At 50.3% G+C, this 22241-nt stretch overlaps 5 protein-coding genes across 5 annotated transcripts; 3 read left to right on the forward strand and 2 right to left on the reverse strand.

The window, feature by feature from the left end:
• Positions 1–2404: 2404 nt before the first annotated feature.
• AKAW2_20553S (uncharacterized protein) lies at positions 2405–2703 on the forward strand (the record flags this gene model as incomplete). Its single annotated transcript, XM_041685278.1, has 2 exons — positions 2405–2509; positions 2572–2703. The coding sequence occupies 2 exons, from the start codon at positions 2405–2407 to the stop codon at positions 2701–2703; spliced, it is 237 nt and encodes a 78-aa protein (XP_041539379.1).
• Positions 2704–6512: 3809 nt separating this feature from the next.
• AKAW2_20554S (DUF2457 domain-containing protein) lies at positions 6513–8687 on the forward strand (the record flags this gene model as incomplete). Its single annotated transcript, XM_041685280.1, has 1 exon — positions 6513–8687. The coding sequence occupies one exon, from the start codon at positions 6513–6515 to the stop codon at positions 8685–8687; it is 2175 nt and encodes a 724-aa protein (XP_041539380.1).
• Positions 8688–9591: 904 nt separating this feature from the next.
• On the forward strand, positions 9592–10631 carry sar1 (Arf family GTPase SAR1; the record flags this gene model as incomplete). The annotated part of the gene is made up of 5 exons (XM_041685281.1): positions 9592–9783; positions 9947–9986; positions 10090–10155; positions 10231–10530; positions 10591–10631. The coding sequence occupies 5 exons, from the start codon at positions 9592–9594 to the stop codon at positions 10629–10631; spliced, it is 639 nt and encodes a 212-aa protein (XP_041539381.1).
• Positions 10632–12721: 2090 nt separating this feature from the next.
• glcA (type 1 serine/threonine-protein phosphatase catalytic subunit GLC7) lies at positions 12722–14027 on the reverse strand (the record flags this gene model as incomplete). The annotated part of the gene is made up of 4 exons (XM_041685282.1): positions 12722–12817; positions 12894–13193; positions 13360–13761; positions 13851–14027. The coding sequence occupies 4 exons, from the start codon at positions 14025–14027 to the stop codon at positions 12722–12724; spliced, it is 975 nt and encodes a 324-aa protein (XP_041539382.1).
• Positions 14028–17505: 3478 nt separating this feature from the next.
• Positions 17506–19734, reverse strand: AKAW2_20557A (leucine-rich repeat domain-containing protein; the record flags this gene model as incomplete). The annotated part of the gene is made up of 3 exons (XM_041685283.1): positions 17506–17543; positions 17651–19583; positions 19693–19734. 3 exons carry the CDS (start codon positions 19732–19734, stop codon positions 17506–17508), a joined length of 2013 nt encoding a protein of 670 aa, XP_041539383.1.
• Between the last annotated feature and the right edge of the window lie 2507 nt (positions 19735–22241).

Raw genomic sequence — 22241 nt, forward strand, 5'->3', positions numbered from 1 at the left:
GGCTTGGTTCTTTGTTGTCTCTTCTTTTCTTCATCATGACTGAAGCAAGGGCGTACCCCCCATGTGCGACTAGATTACTGCATTAGCGACCATCTTATCTTCCGTGTACCCGATACCTGGTATACGGAAGGTATGGTAATTGTGGTTACCTGAATTGAAGCGAGGAGGAGTAGGCTGATTAACGTCGACGACGTTCTGAATCCTTCCATGACTGACCCTGCCATGCGCTCAGTCATGGGCTCGGAGTGTGGGAGGCGCACTTGCATATGTCATGACGGCAGCCTCGTTTTTTATCCGCATAAAAGCCATGGATGGGATGTCTGATGTCCGGGGGTGGGTTTAGCTCAACAGCCAGGGGAGTCGACAATGATTTGCCAATTGACCGAGTCCAAGACCCCGATCCATCAATCACGATGGTTGTACGGGGTACAGATGGACAATGCCGGGTCGGCGGAAATGAAGCTGGCTGTCGCACGGCTAGCTGACCATGAGACAGGCAAAAGGCACCTTGTTGCCGTGCCGGACTGGCGAGTCGCTGGGACTTTTTTTCTGGGGCATGGATTACTCGATTGGGTGCGTCGTGCATCGTAACTTGAAGCCGGCGCGAATCCAAGCGCGAGTCCCGTGCTGGTGGAGAGGGCAAGAGGAGGAGAAAGCCATCGACGGTCCAGTCAGCGTCGTTAGGGCATCGACCTAGGGAGAATAAAATCCCTCATACAAACCGCTCTTAGGCCGACGTCGGCCATTAAGGTACAAGGCTCTAACTCTTAGTCGCCTTAGCTGCAGGCCAATGACACCACCGCAGCAGGACTTTTGATCCTGGGCGCGGAGGTCGATAAGCGGACGTATTAATCCTTAATCCTATTCCTGGGTAGCTCAGTCGGTGTTTGTTAGGTTAATGCTATTCTTATCCGGCGTTGATCCCGGCGTCTGTCTGCCTGTCAACCTCTCACAGTAGCAGTAGCAGTTATACCATAGCACCGCGCCGAAAAAAGTGGCCCTGAGGCATCCGCCCACCAAAGAGACAATCCCATTCATGCTCTCTGGTCTGTTCGTCTCCATAATCGATCTCATGGCGGTCCACTCGCACGCGCGACAGTTCAGAATCTCCACCAGGTGCTGGTGGTGGTTCGATCATCAATATGCAAGCTAGCATAGTAGCCATCCTATCCCAGAAAAGGCTGGGGGAGGAAGAACTGGATGGGGTTGAGGACGGTTGTTCGTATGCCACATAGCATTTCCTCTTCCGGGTGGCCGGTGACCATCGTGGTGGCAGACTCTACCCTGCCTACTGTACAAACCTCTTGTTTCCCTTCTCCTCCTGTAAGAGTCGCCTTTGGAGTTTGGGTTTCAATTAAGATTTTATTTTATTATTTTTCCCCCTTCCTCATTATTTCCTTTTTCTTCTTCGGGTTTTGCTTGCCTTCCCTCGGCCATGCCGTTCAGCCAGAGATCTTCAGCTCTTCAATGAGGATCGAAAGTTTGCACGCTGTTCACGAGCACTTGGAAAGAATAATGATTGTATATAGTTTATATTTCTTATTCTGTTTTTCCTTTCCGTCGCCGGTCGGAGTTTAATTGCGGAAACTCTGTTTCAATCTTGGCTTCTAGGCCGCGTAGCACATAGACCATAGTATGTATTCGGAACATAAGTATACATAAGTCGCATGTACCTTGTATCTTGTTCTCGATCCAAGTGCGGAGAGTCCGTGTTGGCGGCCATGGATGAGGATCCTTCAGAGGGGACTGAGTGTGCGTGTGAGTGTGGTAGCCAAGCATGGGGTCGCTAAAAGGTCGCATTTCCTTCCCCCCCAACACCGGCATATGCAATGTGTAACGGGGGTGAAACTGGCGCTTCAACCCACGCCGTAAGCAACAATAACAACCAGCATACTTAGTTGAATGAACCAGGGCCGGAAAGCCCAAAAGGGCAATTGGAGTCGTAAGACTTCACGAGGTAACGAAGGATCGTGTAAATGGGCCGACCCCGTTGGTTCGTGAAAGCAGTAAGTTAGTACTACTACTAACTCCAAGGACTGCCAGTGCCGATAGTTAGTCTAGTTAGTACTTCCCCAGCAGTTTTTTTTTTCTTCCTATTCCCATGACTGGCTGAGATTTGGATCGATCCTGATTGCTGGGATCGAGGATTAAAGCGGGCAAAAACAGCAAAAGAAAAGTACTCCCGAGACGCGCAGATTGGCTGCTGCGATTGTGGGAAGCTGCATCTCCCGGAGCAGCCATGGCACTGAGTGGGGGTTATCCCTGAATCGCATGAAGCTTGTCCCAGCACTTCAAGGCTTCGTAAATCGTGAGGCGTTTGGAAGTAGTCTAGCTGGGCCCCCCCATCCTCAGCGACCGTGAATTGTGCAGGTTTCTGATTGTAAGCCCGTTGGTGTTGAAGTGGATGGGGGTGGGATTAGCCCGCTCGATGGTCTCCGCTTTTGGAGATCGCTACCGTGGTTCTGAGTTCGGTGAACCGCCGCCCGGCTGTCAGTTATTAGAGAGAAAAGTGATGCAGTTTGGGTCTCTACACTGTAGTTCTCTGGTTCTGGCGCTGACCGCTTCTCTCAGCCCTTTGCCATCGGGCATAGATCTGGTCATCATCACCATACTGCTTTTTGCCCTTCTTCCCTGTCTCCATTCTTCCGGAGATACTCTATCCATAACTCAATTCAGTCTGGGAAAGACGGCACGATCGCCTGAAGGGAAGAATGGGATCTGAGATGCAGTTTTGATCGTTTCCAGTCCGGATTTGGGGGTGGTCTTGGCACGGGTCTCGTATGTACGGCGTATGTATGAGCATCGGTCTGTATGTATGGATACCAGGACGATCCCGATGGGTTTTTCCTTCTTCCTCTTGCGCTCTCCCCTTCCCATCACTGCCACCCGCGCTGAGGTTTGCTGAGCCTTTCTTGTCGGACATGCCTAATTCTAAACTTAGTGGCCCCCAAGGCTGAGATCCTAGAGATAAACGGACAAGTTGCTGGATGAGACGAAACTCTATCTCCAGAATTGGCTGCTACCTGGGTGACCATCCCTGGGATGATCACTGTGGAGTTACCCGGGGGAAAGACAAGAACTCGGCTGTCAAACCACCAGCGACAAACTATCCCAAGATCGTGCTATTGTTTGAGGAATCCATTGAAAAATGAGCCATGACTACTAGTTCCAGTCCTTATTTGCATAGTTCAGATCTAATCTGGTTATTTCTGGCAACACTGGTCCGATCATCTTGAGTCCAAAATATGTTGTACAGCCAAGAGCCAACTATTCCCGCCCAGACCGACTGTCACTTCCAGCTGTTGTCAATCGGGTGGCGGTGCTTCTAGTCAACAACATACTTGGGAGTTCTGTAGCATGGCTTGAGGTTCCCATATACTACTCATCATTCTCATTTGGACCGATCTAGGTACCAGCTTTCCTGGGTACGGTTATCGGAACCAACCTTGAGAGCTGAGCGTGGCAGATCGAAGACATGGAAACCACCTGCTTGTCCCATTGCCAGTCGCTGTAACCTCAAGCAAACTTTCGGGACTCGAGAGCGTCATGATCGATCCCGGTCACAGTCGGGGAATTTTTTATTCTCTTGGTTCTATTGATGTGGTAGCCGTTGTAATGTAGTACCCTGGGGTAGAGTTGGTGCAACTGAAGAGTTGTTCAATTTAGTTCACCTCGTCATAGCACGGGGATAGGGGTCTAGTCGGTCCGAGAAACTGGGATAGAATCGTCGAGACTTCTCTCGCAGTTGGTTCGCAGTTGCCAGTGATGTCTGTAGCAAGCAAGCAAGTTTGTCGTTCTGGCCCGCATTCATCGGCATCGCACAAGTTTCTCCTACTACTGCTTCAGACTGAGATAACCTTCAAGACTGCCGTGACACAGCATGACTAGGGGGAAACCTTACGTCACAGGGCCAAGACCATCGCTTTCCGGATCAGGAACCACCAGATTTAAGCCCAGCTAGGGAAAGTCTCGGCAAATGCAATAGTGAGCAATGACAAGAAATACCAAGCATTGTTATTGGGATTGTAAAACAATAATGGCGACCAGCAGGGGGGAAAGGGAGGCAGTGTTTTGAAGGACTTGAATTGTTGTCACTTTGTCTAGTCTTTGAGAATGAGGCGTGGTGCCAAGCACCACATTGGTAGCACTATAATGGTGATTGTCTTCTGGGTGTTATCTTGGCCTCCCTAACGAAATTACCATAGTAGTCTACTTTTGGTGTGCTGGGTGTGTATGGAGTAGGTAGGGTGGGTGGCATGCGCTCCTGGAGCTGCGACCGACCAAATCAAGTCGGAAGAGGTAGCTACGCCGAGGAACCTAGTACCTTAAGAAACCACTTTCACGCATAAGCAGCGCATAAGTGAGCCGGCTGATGGGGTTTGATGCTAGGCTTAAATCGATGCTAAATGCAATATTTATGTGTGGCCATTCAAAGCTCAAGGGTTACTGTGTATTAAGCCCAACAAACGCAGCGCCCGCTGAAACGGCTTCGGCGCGACTCCGACGGGGTTCGTTTTGGTCCTCCCACGCTCAAGTTGTCGGGTCTGCTTGCCGTGGTTACCGTCGTAATTACCCTGGCATTACCTGCCCCGACGGTCGGTAGGGCAACTTTCCCACAACACAACAGTCGCAGCTCGTGCCGCTATGATGCCTGTCCTGGCTCCTGCGCTGTCTTGTCCTCGTGGGGGTTCATTCTTTCTCATTGAGTAGCCGCCCTCCTTGTCTGACAGCCTTTCTTTGCTCTGGACCTTCCGTTATTCGCTGTCTTGTCTTGAACCCTTGAGATTTGTACGACATTCCGATCAGATAAAATATCCTCTTCGCTGAATATGTTCTAGAAAACAAAGAATGGATCACCCCCTTACTTTTCAGTCTCTGGTTCTTCGGCCACTACTATAGTTTTCCAAGACTCTTAGTGTAGATGGAGGGGGGGCGATGTTTTTTTGGTGGCAGCTTTTCCCAATTTAGACTACACAGTAAGTATGGTCTGGGATGATTTCTTACTGACCGGGTTAGTAAGATCGAGGTTAGCCCGCCTTGGTAGCCAACCTCCAAAATGCCTCATAGTCTTTCTTGCTTTTTGTACTTCGGTGCTGGCTTGCCCACCATGGATGAAACCGGCTCGTTACAAAACCGGTGACTCCTGATTCAGGTCAAAGGAACAACAGTCATCTCGCAGATCATAGCAGACAATGAGATCCGTGATCCTCAGCTAGAGATTCCTTTGAATGACTCTTCTCCAATCCTTTATGACTCCTAAGCCTCTTCCCTCCATGATGAGTTCTTTTGCTTGACGGTAACTCCCTCTAGTAAGTAACCTGACGGGTGTGTATTGACGGGCGTGCGAAGATTACCACGGTATTGGTACTGGCCAGCGTCACGTAGCCGCAGGAACCGAAGCATGCATGGATTTGGCGAGGAAAACGACAGGGTGGGTCTGGGCTTGGCGGGGTTGGTTGGACCGAGCGCCTCTCGTCCGCCTGCAGAAGGAAGGAAAAGAAGCCCCAGAGAAGATCCGAAATTGTAATCGTGCGTAATGGGCGTGGTGCTCTTTTTTGTTTTTCCACCATTTTTCCCTGCCCTCCTTCGGCCTTGCCCTGCCGTGCCAGTGTGTGGCGACCACTCCTGACCACCCTAACCCGGTCACTCGCTCCCAAACCTGGCGCCGCTCTCCCGCCTCTTTTACCCTGCGAATCGTCATTTACTACTCGCTGACACTGCGCCTTTTTACCCGCCCTCCTTTTCGCTGGTGACTCTCTAATACCCCGTTCATACGCAGTACTGAGGGTATGGTAACAATACCACGGCGACAACCCCCGAGGATTTCCTTGGGATTTTGATTTTTGATTTTTGATTTTTCTTTTAATAATAAATTTTCGATTTTTGAATTTTAATTTTTTATTTTTTAATTTTCGCCTTTCCGCAAACCACTTCCCCCCCCCTCCCTTAATTACATTTTTATTTTCCGATCATCTCTACATTCCTCCTTCTCTTCATCTCAATCCCACCTAGCACTGCCAACACATTGCACCTGCGAAACTCTTTCGACGCGTCTTCTTCTTCTGGCGCTCTTTGAGCTGCCAATCTTTGAAGAAGGCGTAAGTCCATCTCTTGGCCGCATACCTGACGCTCTTCTCCTTTTCTTGGACCTACTAAACTACTATACTACGCCTCTTTCCTACTACTACACCATGTGTTCTATATCATGACAATCATCGTCCTACTAAGGACACCCTTCATTTCCGCCCTCTGGGTCGATCAGTAGTACTATTGATCGATAACGAGAGTGCATCTTCTATTTTACTCTTTTGATTGATGCAATTATTCTTCATTCTTCTCTTCCCTATCAACCAATACGTCTGAATACCCTCATAATAACTACTTACCGCCACCATCCCGTCGAGTCACCCTATACTACCGCCAACCCTCACACCTAACCTCTTGACACAACCTCTCTCACCTACTCGTTCCTGTCTTCCCTCTCACTATTAATATATCTAATCTTCGAAGGGATGGCGCACTTGCGTGGTGGTGAACGAACATTTGCCTCAATACATAACCTACTGAAGATGCTACTCTCACCTCATCAGTCCAGCAAGTCTGCCCCTCAAGAAGCTGACATGGTTGAGGACATTGATGAGCCCCCTGATCATCGGTTCTTGAATACCTCGATGAACAACATGGACGACGGTGTCGTTTACGTCAAGGCCCCCGCCGCCATGACTGACCGCAAGGAGTCCCTCCTCACCCGTGCCCTCAAGAGCAGCCCCCCACAAAGCCCATCCGACCGTCATTCACCATCTCAGGAGCACTCTTTCTACCGCTCCTACACCTATACCAACATTAGCGGCATCTCTACCGCCGAGTTGACTAGCGATGGTGGCCTCACAAGCCCTTCTCTATCCAACACACCCAGCCCGCCTCTGCCCTCTCACTTGACCAACTCTACGTCTTCGATGGGTGATAAAAGGAAGGCGGAGGCTGTCGAAGTTGGCGAGTCGGCCGTCGAGGCGAACCTGGGACGCAAGCGGTGTATCAGCTTCGCCTGCGGACGCAAAGCTCAGGAGCAGAAGCCACAAACTCCTTCACCACAGCGACCTGTCACGAAAATCAATGACGCCAGCGTTACACCAACTGAGCCCAAGCGGAGGACCGTTCTTACCTTTGTTTGCCCGGCACGGGATCCCGAGACTCGCCGGGAGCGGTCGCCACTTCGCAGTGGCTGCAGGCCGCGTCCCCGCGGATCACCTGCTCCCATGGCGCGCAAGGCCTCTCCGGAGAAGGCTGCTCCCTCACCGGTGAGCAAGGCTCCCCAGGAGCAGAAGATCGATCGCCGCGGTGTCCCGACCAAGGGGTTGGGTAAGTTCGAAGAGTCCGAGGCTACTCGCTTTCACGAATTCGCCAGCTCCGTCGAGGAGGATGACGAGTGGGTAACGAAGTCTGGAGAGTACCCGGAGAAGATTACGCTTAATGATTGTATGAAGAAGGAGAATGCCATTAGAAAGCTTGGAGAGGAAGCAGAGGAAGAGGCGCTCGAAGAAGATGACGAAGATGATGTCGAGGATTCTGATGACGATTCAACCGTTCACGACTTCTCTTCTGACGATGGAAATGAATCGGATAATGAAGCCGGCTTTGCGGAGTCAGACGAGAGCGATGATGGTTCGGAATACGATTTCTGGGCTCCGACCAGCACTACTGCTGCCACCAGCCCTCAAAACATCGACATTGCTCGCCTCCCCTTCAGTCGTCGCGACTCGAACACATCTTTCGATTCTGCCAACGATGTGCAGCAGCAGCAGCAGCAAAGATGGTCACCTGTCTTAGCTGCTAAGACAACTAGCCGATCGCCCATGAAGATCCCAAAGCTGCGTCCTGGCACACCTAACCTTCCTGACAGTACGGACTTCGTCTGCGGAACTTTCGACGAAGATCGGCCTCTGGAGGCTGCCTACAAGTCTTGCATCGAGCAGCGCCGTCTTTCCAAGCAGATTGTCATCCCTCAAGATATCGATCCCAGCTTTCCCACCTCGGATCCCGAGGATGAGGAGGATGAGGACGACGATGTCGAGGAATCTGTCATGGATGAAGGACCTCGGGGACGGACTGGTAGAGACTCTGCGCAGAAGCCTTCTCCTCGCACATCTCCCAGACGCATGATTTCACCTCCGCCTCGCCGTCAGGGCCGTTCCTCGCCAAAGCGTCTTCGCTCTCCGCCGCCGCCGATGAAGCTGCGGTCTTCGAAGGATGACCTGGCATCTGCAGACGAGGCTCCTACTGTCCCCTCGCGGGGACTGAACATCAGTGAACTGGTGCAACGGCCCGCGATGTCTCGTACCAAGTCCTTGCCTCGGACGCCCAACCCTTTCTTTACTAGCCTGGACAAGTCTCACCGCTGGTCTGGCATTGTCCCCGTTTACGAATCGCCGGAGCGCGAGTCGTCACGCACCCGTGAGGTGCACACCAGAGGCCCCATTGATATTGTTGAGGGTCTCGAGAAAAAACGCCAGAAACGCAAGGAGAAGTTCTGGCGTCAGCATTGCCGCAAAGCTGCCAAGGAGCAGATGGTACGGCGACCGATCCCCGGAAAAGGTGCTGAACGGATGAAGGAGCTTGGCCTCGAAGTTGCAGAGAGGTGCAGAGCTTACGGCGTTGGAGAGAACGCCCAGCTCGTCCTATCTGTTTAGACCTCAAATTCCGCACGGGATTCGATAAATTCTTGTACATAGTTCGAATTTTTCTTATCACCCTTTCAGTCGTCCACTTTCCATGATCAGTGGATCGACGAGGTGTACAAATCCCAATTGAGCGTTGTTCGCTACACCCTTGTCTTCGATGTTACTATTCTTGTCCTCACAACGTGTCCATCGGATTCCTATTCGCACGGAGGGTCCCGTCTGCATTTTACAGGGGTGGCTTCCTGTGATTCTTTCTTTTCGCCTGTCCCCCTTTCTCTTCGCCCTTCCCACTATACATAGCTTGTTTATACCTTTCTTTCTTCCTTTCCTTTCATTTCTTCCTTATTCACCTCCGCGCTGCTGAGCGGCGGATTTGACTTTCGGTCGGCATCATTGCTCTGTTAGCCCGGGTTGCATGGAGGCGGTTTGCTACGCGTATACCCCGTTTGCTTTCGTTATCGAATTTGTAGATACTGAGCGAATGACTGTGTCATTAAATATGCCAACGTATGATGAACTTTTTCTTTCCGCATATAACTGGACGATTGTGTAAAAAAAAGAAATGTAATTCATAGTAGTTGTTCCAACGACTCGATCGGGGCGGATGATCTCCCGGCGGCTGAGTTGGCTTAAGCGCTCGGCTAGGCGTTCGGGCAAGCGAAAGTCCAACGTCAACTGTCGGCCACCGCAACCTGGCTCCTTCTCCTGCTCTTATCTCCAGCCCAGCCGTTCACCACCGCCATTTGGCCCATTTTGCACCTGCCTCGTGCTACTACCCGATTCACAAATCCATCGTCTGAGGTTTTGAGTCGATTTCCACCATGTGGCTCATTAACTGGTGTAGGTAGTCCCCTGTTTTGCCATCCGCCGACTTGGCCCCGATCAGGTGGTCTGTAGACCTGCCCTCCACGCCATGTTGGATCCATTGACTCTCCATCGTCTTTCCTCTTGTTCTCTGGGTCTCTTGTGTGCCAAGTTACTGATATATTATTCTCGAATAGTCTACGATATTCTGGCCTCCCTTGGCCTGCTCAACAAGCACGCCAAGCTCCTGTTCCTCGGTCTCGATAATGCCGGAAAGACGACCCTCCTGCACATGCTGAAGGTATGTGAGCTCCATTGCTTTCGCGAGCGAGCCTCGCTTTGGTGGCGACGACGGTAGATATGACAACGCATGGGATGGACTCCGATCGCAAGGGATTGCCACCACGGCAGGGATGGGCTGCGAGGGAGCTGAACGATAAGCTGACATCTGTGTTTGATGATAGAATGACCGGGTTGCCATCCTCCAGCCCACTGCTCACCCGAGTACGTATTGCCTACATGACCATGCTAGCGAGAGACTATGCGACAGCGACCGGAGGAAACTGGATATCGCGGACAAAGGCTAATCGCACTCCTTTCAATACAGCATCCGAAGAGCTCGCCATCGGCAACAACCGCTTCACGACCTTTGACCTGGGTGGTCACCAGCAGGGTGAGTAATATACCTCGTAGCCCCGTGGTATAGAGCAAAATCAGAAAACTAAATGTAGCAACTCTCGTCAAATAGCTCGTCGTCTGTGGAAGGACTACTTCCCCGAAGTTAGCGGTATCGTCTTCCTCGTTGACGCCAAGGACCACGAGCGTTTCCCCGAGTCCAAGGCCGAGCTCGACGCCCTCCTTGCCATGGAGGAGCTGGCCAAGGTTCCCTTCCTGATCCTCGGAAACAAGATCGACCACCCCGATGCTGTTAGCGAGGACGAGCTTCGCCACCAGCTTGGATTGTACCAGACCACGGGTAAGGGCAAGGTCCCTCTTGAGGGAATCCGGCCCATTGAGGTGTTCATGTGCAGTGTTGTCATGAGACAGGGTGAGTGGAAATTTGATGTCCCAGTCGATGTCAATGAGCTAATCGTTCTATGCTATGTAGGATACGGTGAAGGTATCAGATGGCTGTCTCAGTACGTCTAAGCTAGCCAGCCAACCAGCTAGCTGTTGACTTTATTGTTGCGATATATCCCGACTACTCTTTTTTGTTCCCCTCTCCACCTACTCTCGATGACTCTGTCCTAAACGAAATCTTCTCAGTCTCCCTCCGAACCCTCTTTAGGGGGGTGTAGGATCTCCATATATCCCAATCCAATCCAATCCAATGCAGTTCAATGAAATGAACTCTACTCCGTCCAATCAGACAGGTCATCACAACTGCCTGGAGGAAAGTACTCGCTACTAGGCATAATAGTTCCCATGACCCATCCATTTACAATATATCTCGATTGTTCAACCATCTGATGTTCATTTCTTCCTACATTGCTTCATACTATGAATTTCGTGTGCGTTTCGTCGGAGTTTGATCTGATTCTTTGATGTTTCAACCCAGTTTCTTGGTACTTACTTCCATCACGTTTGTCCCTTTCATCTCGTTGTAGCCACCTTTTTCTCTTATTCTCTCTGCTTTTCGCCCTCCAAGACCAGACAATCAACCAACAAAGCAAAAATAAAACAAAGACCAATCCTGTTCCCCCCCAAACTCTTTGAACCTCCCCTTGTACTGTAACAATCTAGTTCAGTTACACCCACCAACCCCCTCACCAACCCTTCATCCAGTCTGCTCGCTCGCTTGCTTGCTTCTGTTCTCTAGATAGTATGTATGACCGAATACGCAGAAATGAGAATAATCATAAAACTTCACCCACATAGTCAACACTACTATGTCCACACCCAAACTCCCCAAATCCAATTTATTCACACACGATAAATAGTACTCTGATACACGATCATCCACCACACCATTCCCTTCACGTATATAGAAGTAAATTCACGACGTCTCACGAACATCAATAACTACACAACCATAGAATATACTTACTAGTACTAGTTAGTATGTAAAAACCAACCAACCTCACCACTCGAATCAAATCGATCAATCAATACCAGATAAGTAGAGGCAATAAGTACCGCCTTCAACTTCAATGAGTCGACTGACTCGCTACCAGAGAACCAAAGATAGAAAAGGAAGACAAAAGGTAAGATATAATAATAGGATAGGATAGATAATACAAATAATACACACACCCACACATATAGGCACACGATGTCACACGAGACGGATACAATACCCCTAGGAGGCAAGAGAGAGAGAGAGAAAAAAACGACGACGTCATTCGGGCAACCACAATAACAACAACAACAAAACCCCTTCTTCCGTTCTCTGTGCATTCCATACATCCTTTCATACCATACCATACCATACTATTCCGGTTTGGTTTGGTTTGGTTTGATTTGGGTTGTATCATTCTCTCCCCGCTTTCCCGCATAATGAGTTTCACTTCCGTGATAAGTAGGTAGTAGTTTGGACGTTGGGTTGGTGGATTGTCGTTTGTGTGTGTCGATTGCATTGAATTCCATTGACAAGCTAGCTGAATGCATTTCCACGGATCGGTGTCTGCTGGGTAGGGTGGGGGTATAGACAATGTGGCTAGATGGGCGAAGGGAAAAGGAAGGAAGAGGACGGGGAGAGCAGAAATCTTGGTTTTGGACGCTCGAAAGACACGGGCGTGTCGTTGCTTATTTGGTTGGCAATACACTCACAGGAAGATTTTGAATAAAAAAACGCACTTGGAAAACACCAGATGCAGCCCGTCGCTTCCCCTTCCTGTCAAATGAATTCGGACAACACAAGTCGGACAATGGGAAGGGAAAAAAAAAAGGTAAAGGAAAAAGGAAGTTGAAGAATGAAGATCAACAAGAATGAGAAAACACCAACCCCTACTTGGAGCAGAAACTACCTTCCATATAGAAATGAAACACATTCAGCGGGAAATCAATGACTGGGGGGGAGTCGCTGGAGTCTGGTATGCGCGGAGGGGAAATTGAGACGTTCTGCGTGTCGTGAGGTTCTCGGGCGGCTGGGGTGTACTGCTGCTGCCGATCGTCTAATGTGTGGCCATCGAATGTCGTTGGGGATTTGGGTCTCTCGTTGTAGTGTGACATTGTGTGGGACTTATGACGTTCTTATCTCCGCCCGAACCTGCTGCACATGGAAAAGCTCGTATGATTCCTTACTTCTTCTTTTGCTTTCGCGGAGGAGTGATGGGCCTGCCTGAGCTCATGCCCCCGTAAACGTACTTTTGTTTCTTTTCTGCTGGCTTCAAGATCTAATGCGAGGAAAATACCCGTTAGTTTCAAGAACGCACCCCTCATTCGAGTACGGATTGGTTTGTGGTAGCCTACCTGGAAGGAACAAAGTAGGCTCTCGTCGACGCTCATCATCGCACCAGCGTTGTCGAACTCGCCACAGTAGTTGGGAGCACTAAATAGCGTAACCAGCTGTCTCTTGGAGAAAAACTCATAGCCATCCTCGACGACTTGGTGTGCGCGACATATCAGGTCCATATCATGCTTCTGAAGGAACCGCGACACGACGTCCGGACCGAATGTGAAGGATACACCCCGATCGTTCTCGCTCCAGCCAGTGATGTCCTTATCGGGATCGGACCAGAGCAAGTCGCAAAGAAGACCGCAGTCGGGAATCTATCGTCGTTAGCAGGCGAAGCTCAAGGCTTCAGGGAGCCCGGAAAGGATGGTTTCATCGCTCCCAGGACCCTTAAGTCAACAAATGAAAAAGGGTCTGGTCTTCGTCTTTTCACACGAAAGGCGAGGAGAAGACCCCACAATATTGATAGGAAAGAGCACTTACATCAGTGGGGCGCATAACACGACGGATCTGTTCCATCGAGTTCAAATCGGGACTCAGACCTCCGTGCATGGTGAAGATCTTCTCATCGATGATAGCCGCAATGGGGAGGCAGTTGAAGCAATCCGTGAAAGTCTTCCACAGCTTAATGTTGTACCGCCGCTTGCACTCATCGTAGAAACCATAGATACGGTTGATGGACGCACACTCGTGGTTACCACGGAGAACGAAGAAGTTCTCGGGGTATTTGATCTTGTAAGCCAAAAGGAGGCAGATGGTTTCAAGCGACTGCTTGCCACGGTCAACGTAGTCACCGAGGAACAGGTAGTTGGCCTCGGGCGGGAAGCCACCGTATTCGAAAAGACGCAGAAGATCGTAGTACTGGCCGTGGATATCACCGCAGATCTGATAAAAGCGCCACCGGGTCAGTTTCCGCGAAAGATAGACGCGATGACCCGATCTCGACCGGGACAAATGAGGGATGGCGTTTTTACCTTGATGGGTGCCTCCAATTCCAGCAGTATGGGCTGGGAGATGAAGATTTCCCGGGCCTTGGTGCAAAGATAACGGATCTCCGACTCCAGAAGCTGAACCTGCTTGCCAGGCCGGCTGCCCCTCACCTCCAACAATCTATCAATGATCGAGTCCAAATCCACGTCTTGATCGGCCATGTTTGAGCGACTCCAACGAGAGACGACGCAAAAGAAAACGAAAAAAAAAGTGCGAACCGAAAAAAAGAACGAAAAAAAAGAAAAGAAAGAGAAAGAGAAAAAAGGATCAATTAACACAAGTGTTGGACAACGGAAGAAGAGAAGGGCGCGAAAAGGGTAGCTTTGCGGAGGGCTCGGTAGGCGATACGATTGATGACGCGGCGTCTATAGGCTGTGGCAGCGAAAATATGAAAGTTAGAGATAGTCCAGAGAGAGCAGGGCAGACTATGGAATGAGGTGCAGCAGGAGGCGAGGAAAGAAACGCGTGATCAATGCGCCCGGGAAATTTTTTTTTTTCTTCAAGCTGGGTTGAACTTGGATGGCGGGTGAAACGGGGCGACGGGGAGAGGAGGGGTGAGAAGTTGTCAAAAGTAGTAAGAAGTCGGCTTACCAAACAGAATCTAAAAGAGACAAGGGAAGTTAAAAGCGGCAACAGGCCAAATGGCCTTGGGGACACTGAGAAGATCCGACAGCGATGCCAGATATTGATGGAGAAAAGAAGCAAGCGGCCTTGGTAAATTTTTCACACGGGAGGGAGGATGAAGGCGAAGCGCGTTGATAACGGCGAGATGCGGCTAGCAAGGTTTTGAGCGTAAGAAGATATCGCTGGGCGAAAGAACTGCTTCTGGACGGGGCGGTTGCAAAAAATAGCAGCCGGCGGCGGGAGAGAAACGGGGGTGGGTTGGGGAGAAAAACAAGGGCCAACAAGCGAAGCCGAGATTGGAGGCGAGCTCTTGTTCGAAGATGGGGTGGGAGGAAGAGTCCTTCTTCTTACTCCTTCTGTACCTGGTGTGTGGCGTGAGGGGTGTGTAAAAGAACCGATCAAGAAAGTCACGTAGAAGGGGGGAAGATGAGAAGAAGGAGAAAGAGTGAGGGAGAGAGAGAGAGAGAAGTTTGTAAGAGGGTGAGTGAGGGTGTCGAGTGACAAGAGAGAGAGAAAGGGCGCGCGCAAGCAGTTGGGATTGATTGTGTTTGGTTGCCGGCAATCAAGGGATCGATCGATCTCTTCTTTCTTCTTTTGCAAGGCTTTTCTGGGAAAATCCGTTCGAGGCTGAAAGGGTTTTGCCAAATTCCACGAGAAACAGGAGAAGCACGAGCGAAACAGAATGCGAAGAAGCAAGATAGATAGATAGATGATAGCAAGATTCTGGGGAGGTGGGAAAGAGGTGGGAAGGGGCAGAGAGGATGGCAATAACGAAGGAGGACAAGCTCACCACTTGAGACGCGCGCGAGAGGAGCAGCAGAGAACCTGGACTGGCGCGAGAGAATGAGAGAGTGAGAGAGAGGGAAGAAGAGAGAGATCAAAGCAAAGCAAAGCCAAAGTAACGCGACGCAGCGTCAAGCAAAGCAGAGCAAAGCAAAGCAAAGCAAAGGGAGGAGGAACTCTTGATTGACTGCCTGCCTGCCTGAGACTCCCGGATGGCAAAACGGAAAGGGCCCCGGCCTCGTGTTTATTCCTTCTGATTGGTTCATCGCCCGGGCGGCGGGCGGCGCGCCATTCATTAAACAGTAAAGCGCTTCATGGGTGTGTCTTCTACTAGTAATACTATTCCTAACTGTTGATACTAAACTCTCTCTCTCCAACGGTCTATCAACGTCTCGACTCTCATCCCTCAACTCTCTTTCTTTCCATACCCCTCCTTCTTCAGGGGACTGCATTTCCGCTTCATCCTCCTTCGTACTTTTGTCAAAAACTCTACAGACTTACTAACTAATTACTGGCCTTCAACCCCAGATCATCTCTTCCCCGACCTCGACCCTCACTCTGCGGCACTACCCCCTGCTGCAAGGGAGCACCGCCAATCGATGCCGCATTTCCCCCTCTTTCTAGCAATCCAGCTTATTCTACCCCCTCAAACAAAGACCCCACGGTGCTGAAACCGTGTGTGGATTCTCGACATGCCTGCCGGTGATCTACCTACCTGATGTACATATACATCATGTACATCCATACCTCGGACCTACTTACGTATGCCCATGACCTTCCCCCCTCCTTATGGTCGCACGAGCGCTTGCATGCTTTGCTTTAACGCCTCAATGTCCCTTGGCTCCTTCATTCTATTGAAAATCCCTGGGGAGGTACCTGACAAGAACTTATCTACGGCATATCTACCTCGGATTCTACTCCAGTGGGGATGTTCCTTCTGTTCTCCCCCCACCACCCTTCTCAACTCTACGTGTGACGCACCTGATCCGAAAGCGCCCATGGCGCATTGCATTTCAACTATTGGCGCTATCGCGGGGAAGAGAGAACATCAGATCTGACTCGTCACAACATCTTCGTGTCTCATGCATTAGGTCCGAATCTCATCATGGGCCATGGCGGTCCCAGAAAATAATCCGTAGAAAACGGCAGCACGCCAAGAAAAAGAGAAAGAAGAAAAGAAAACGAGAAGAGAAGCAGCTCAGTATACATCCTGAAGGATCATCGCATGCGCGGAACGTCATGTGCAAGCAGTAGAAACGGGAAACACTCAAGACACAACGAGCAGTACCGAAAAAGCGAAACATCACGTCGTATATAAATCAAGACACCAGTTGAACTCCTGGACACCAGCACTCCTGCCCCAAAATACAATACAGGCCGTCTAGAACAAATAATAACAAAAAAGTAATCCTATCAGATGGACCAGCCGGGAACGGTCGGATGCGGGCCGTAGGTGGTGTATAACTGCGGCGAAGCAAGAGGGGAGTGAGAGAGGGAGGAGAAAGACGAAGGAGGAAAGAAGAATCATTCATGTGTTCCACGCATCCGGGCCGTAAGCTCTGAAAGATCACCTAACGCCGTGAATGATGCAGTTCGACAACCAGCTGCCGTAAGCATGTCGTTAAAGGGTTTGCGTGTATGTCGAGTATAGTCAAAAACCGGAAGGTATCGTGGAAGAACTGCGTTTTTTCGAAGCCAAACCGAACTTTTCTCTGGGGGTGTGAAAGGTGTAAACCGAAATTCCAGACTTAGGAACGACCATGGATGAGGTCAAGATGTTCTTTGCTCCCTTGTTCCTTCAATCTCTCTCCTTGTCCTCTTGTCTTTTCTTTTCCTATTTTTCTCTTCATTTATTCAACTTTTTTTTTTTCATTTGATAATTTTTTTACTTTATTTCATTTGCCCTTGTCGACTGGAGTCTTTCCACGCAGTCAACTTAGGGCATGGCCACCGCTTAGGATGACCTGGGGATTCACCCTGGTCAGGGGGTCCACTGGGATCCTCGTTGGATCGGAATAATCAGCTGCAGTGCAAGACACATTGATGTCTGTCTGCACATCCTTCCACCTGTGTTCCTCGAGCGTCCTGAGCCAGCTATTTCCAAGTTCTTGCCTAAGAGCCTCTAGCTGCCGTTTGTAGAAATCTCCGTCTACATTCCAGTCTTTACCCTGGAGGGCACGCTGGAGGCCAAGCTGGTCTTGGGTCTGAAGAGCGGAGGAGTCGCGTTCAATCTCAGTCCTTTCCGGGCTTTTGGGACTTGCGGGTCTGGCCTGAGGTCCACCATCAGATTTCCATTGACGGTCGGGTGTTGCCGTGACAAACGGATCAACAGGTAATTGCACAGGCTGAACAGAAGGAATAGAAGGCACCACCGCACCTGATTCACGATTAACATCAGCGGAAGGCTTATCTTTTGGGCGATCGGCAATCTTCCGCCGTGTACCCTTCTTTCGACGAGTAGACCCAACATCGATTCCATTTTGGCCCACTCGTCCGACTGGTCCAATTTGCTCATACGGCAGCGAAGGCTCCTGAGGAACTGTGTGCGAGGGCTTGCTGACAATGGTAGAAAGATCTGCCGCAGCGGATCGTATGACGGGTGCAGCCTCGGGTTCCGCAGCTCGCTCCACCAGTTGCTTCCGCTCGGTGTATCCTGGTCCCGACCCATCGATGATGATGTCCTCTGAGTAACCTGGGGTGCGTCGGAACAAGTTGAAAATCACAACACGGTAGTTTGGATGTGTTTTCACAAAGGGGTTGCCAGAAACCCAGATCTCCCGTATCTCAGGGAGATTGGTGAGCCTAGCAATCTCAGTAGGATCCGTAAGGTTGTTGTCTCGGAGGTCCAGCCGTTCCAACGAAAGCAGCCTCTCAATTCCCGCGAGAGAACGGAGACGGTTCCCGCGGAGGTTGAGTGCGGTTATGGCGGGAAGAGGATTGCGTGACAAGGAGTGGAGAGATTCGATCATGCAATGAGAAAGGTTCAGAGCTCTCAAGGCAACCAGGGACGCGAGACTGTCGGGTACTTCGGTGAAGAGATTCGACGATAGATCGAGCGATTGCAGAGTATTGGCCACTGGAGCAAGACCGGCGGCAGTGATGGAGGTCAAGGAGTTGTCAGGGAGGCCAAGGTGTCGCAAGAACCGCCACTTGTGTGCTGGCAAGACACCGGAGAGTAGATTGGAAGAGCTCGCGCTGCGGTGACCCGAGGTTTCGCTGGAGTTGGAACTACCTGAGCCAGTGCGTCTTATCCGGGAGGCGGTACCACGGCCATGACGGTAAGTCGAGTGTTTCGAGCTGGTGGGACGTGTGGGAGAAATGCTTCCGGTGCGTGGTCGAGCTTTGGAACCCTCCGATGCCATTCTGATCATCGAAGCTGCTTGGGGGCTAGCGCTGGATCCAAAGGGGGCATCAGCAACCGGCGACCCGGGGGCAGAGAGCGACCCAGACAGTTCAGACTTGTTGACTGGCTGGGGGTTTGCATTCCCACTCCACCCCATCATGGGTGAGTGGTGATGTTTTGACGAACGCCGTCGACGTTTGTCAATATCATCCAGCACAATGCCCGTGAGCAATTCTGCTGGGTCCTCGATATTAGCCCTCTTGACTGTCAGCGTCCGCAACTGCTCGGACAGCCTATCCCAGCCGAAGAACGAGCGATAGTCTATATCAATAATCTCTAACGCGCTCAAATTCTTAAAGGAATGCAATGGAACGGCAGTGTCAAAAGGGAATTCTTCGTAACCACGGATCAACCGGGCACGGCGGTCAGGGGCTAAACGCAAGCAGGGGATCTTGGTAAAGGCAGAGTATAGGTATTTGGTATCCGCTTCTAGAGCTGCTTTGGCCTTCTCGGATTTGGAAGCCGAGTCTTTGGAAACCAAACCAAATGAAGACCAAAGTGAACTCATACCAGACATGACGCTACGGACACTGGACACGGAGTGGATTGAATCCCGGTCACCCCTGGATCGCTGAGGCTTATTCAGGAATGACACATAGGACTGCGATCCATCCGTGTGAATATTCTCCAGCCTAACATTCAGGGGACCGACGGCAATAGAAAGTTCTTCAAAACGGGACAAGAGGTAAAACAGGTGATGGGGAGTGAGGGTGAGTTTGGCAGGTTTAACATTCTGGGAAGTGAACTTCAGTGCCCCGAAGGACAGGGCCGCTGCAAGAGTGGAGGAAGCCGAGCTCGACGAGCCCGACTGGGTATGGGAGGATTGCGCATTTTTGGTAGGTTGACGCTTTAATTGCAGCGCGTTTGCAAGGGCCTTTTCGTGTGTACGAACAAAACTAGCGAGATTCTAGACGAAGAGGTTAGAGTTAGCAAGCAAGCAAGCGAGCGAAGTCGACTAGGGAGGAGAGAGAAAGATCAAGGTGAATAAATGTAAATGTATAAAGGGGCGCACGAACTTTTATGAAGAGCTGTCCATCTTCAGTGTTCAGCTTCTCCATTACGGAAAATTGCTTCGCCCAACGAGACAAAAGTCTATCTGGTTAGGCGGACTCTGAAGAGGAACGCTCAAGTACTCGCAGTAGGGACGGCGAGAGTCGACATCTTGCTGGCAAGACAAAAAGCGAAAGAAGAAGAGGACCTGCAGGATAGTAAAACGGGCGAGAGTTAGCCGTGACTCACAACAACAAAAAAAGACTCAAGATAAGATAGCTAAGCCCAAGGCGCTATGCCTCGTAACTATTGTCGAAAGGAAGGAGACAAGGCTGGGATGTACCTCGAAGATATAGGGGGGTTGCACAATAACAATAAAATAATCGTCGAACAGAATCACGAAGCCGCCCACCACAACTATGCTAGACACGAGGAAGAGGAGGGATGGAGTGGTTGGAGACGAAAGGGAAGGTCTCCAATGTCAGTTGAGAAGAGAAGCCTGTCACCGGGACGAAGCTGAGGGAGGAGGAAGAGGCGAGCTGAAGCAGGAGTGATCACCGAAAAAGGAGAAGATGGATGGGCTGGATAGAAAAAGAAAAGGACCGGGGGGAGCTAATATGCAAAGCACCACGGACCTTCGACTAGTGGACGATACGTGACGGGGGGTTTGTAGTGGAGGATTGAGAGAGGGAGGGAGGAGTGGGTATGGATGAGCACCGGAGCAATCAGCTGAGGGGGGGAGGGGCGTAGGGGGTGGTGGGTGGTAGTAGTAAGTGTGGTAAGCCCGGGTTCAAGTAGTAAATTATTGTTGGCTGACAAGGTATGCCTTCAGATTAACTACTGTCGGGATGAAGAGGGAGGGGGGTGGGAAAGCGCGGTCAGAAGAGAAATAAAGAAAAACCACAAGACAATGCGACGCAGTCTCGAGATAAGTGCAGGTGTTTTGTTGCTGGGTTGAGCAAAAATATGTCACTTCTGGGAGAGACGGAGGGAAAGGAGGGAAGAGGCAAAAAAAAGGACGGGCTGGCGATACTGGGACTAATATAATTTATTATCATATAGAAATCTTCGCCTGTTATCTTGTCCTGCTCTCCCTTTGGTCAGGGAGCCGCTGCACCGGGCGTCGTCCAGAGGTACATGCGTACTTGCATACGTATCGTACGGTACGCTAAGACCACGGCGGGTACGGGAATACCACCCCATAGTCAGACTCAGGTAAAAAGAAGTAGTAAGTAATACTAGACTTCTGTGTCTTTTTTGACTTTCGATTCGCCTTAATTTTGTCCTCATTATTGTTTTGACCCTTTTTACATCCATCAAATCATCGTTGTATCCATAAACCAGTCGGTGGCGACCGTCGGGAAAGGTCCGTTGTTAAATCCAGTTGTTCGTCAACTCAGCTTCGTTCCCTTGTCTACCGGATCCTATCAAGAAAGAAGTGAAAGCGCCCAGATACAATTGATAAATACGGACCCATACCTCAAATGACTGGTTAGCCTTCTCCGGAAACTCTATCTAGCGGGGTACTCTGGATTACTCAGTTGAACAAGACCATGATGTATTGATAAGCGATCTCTCAAAATTTTGGCATTCCCTCAGAGTAGGAGTAGATAGTTGTTATCGCATTTCCCCTCTCGGTACCAATGGATATCCCAAAAGTTACTTCATTGATATCAATCAGGATCGGTTTCAGGATGGAAGCATACACACAATACAGTATCACTACAACGGTCAAACGAAGGAGTGCCATTCTTCGGCTCTGGCGAAGAGTGGAGCAATCTTTCCGAATCCCTCGAAGCGGGTATCCCGATCGCCGACCCTTGGACTTGGCTGATGCAGTAACGGAGGACTAGTAGTATGCAACTACAACAATAATAGTAATAATAATGTTTAAGTAGGAAAGGAAAACTCCGTACGCACATACTTTTTGTTTGAAGGGCGGAAGGATTTCTGGACCAATCTGGAGGGTGTAGAACGCACACACCATGTTGATCAAATTTGCCAAGTAACTAGGAAACGTAAGTAGGCCATACTATTTTTTATTTCTTTTCTTTTCTTATTTTTCCTTGACCAATTCGAAGCCACTGCAAGCCCGGCTCCAGTATGCTGCAGGTCGGGTGAAAAGTTTTTTTTTTCTGTTGTGTACTGTATGTTGGATGGAGGAAGGAGGGGGGTAAGAAACGGAATGAAGCGCAGTGTTTGGTTGAACCGGGCGGTGCTTAGAGGGAGACCCGCCTCTTGGGCGGATGCAACTGTGCCGGCGGTAACTGGACGGACGATGTCAAGTCGCCCCGTGATTGGCGGTGGGTCCCCAAACGTGCAGCTGATAGCGCCCTGGCGGACATTCATGTACTTGCCTTTTCAACGAATCACAGGCGTTTCTCCAGCACCTGCATGACGCTTTACTCGAGAAGCTCTAGAGGATGGATTTTTAGCGACATCCTCGAGGGCCAAAAGGGAAGCAAAAGGACACCGGCGAGAGCCAAAATAACATCACGGACATTTCTAGGGGGCTCTCTACTTTCTAGGATGTTACTAAAAGTATTCCGACCGGGATGAGGCAGCTTTAGATACC

The sequence above is a fragment of the Aspergillus luchuensis genome, chromosome 2 (assembly GCF_016861625.1).
Source record: "Aspergillus luchuensis IFO 4308 DNA, chromosome 2, nearly complete sequence".
Taxonomy (NCBI): Eukaryota; Fungi; Ascomycota; class Eurotiomycetes; order Eurotiales; family Aspergillaceae; genus Aspergillus; species Aspergillus luchuensis.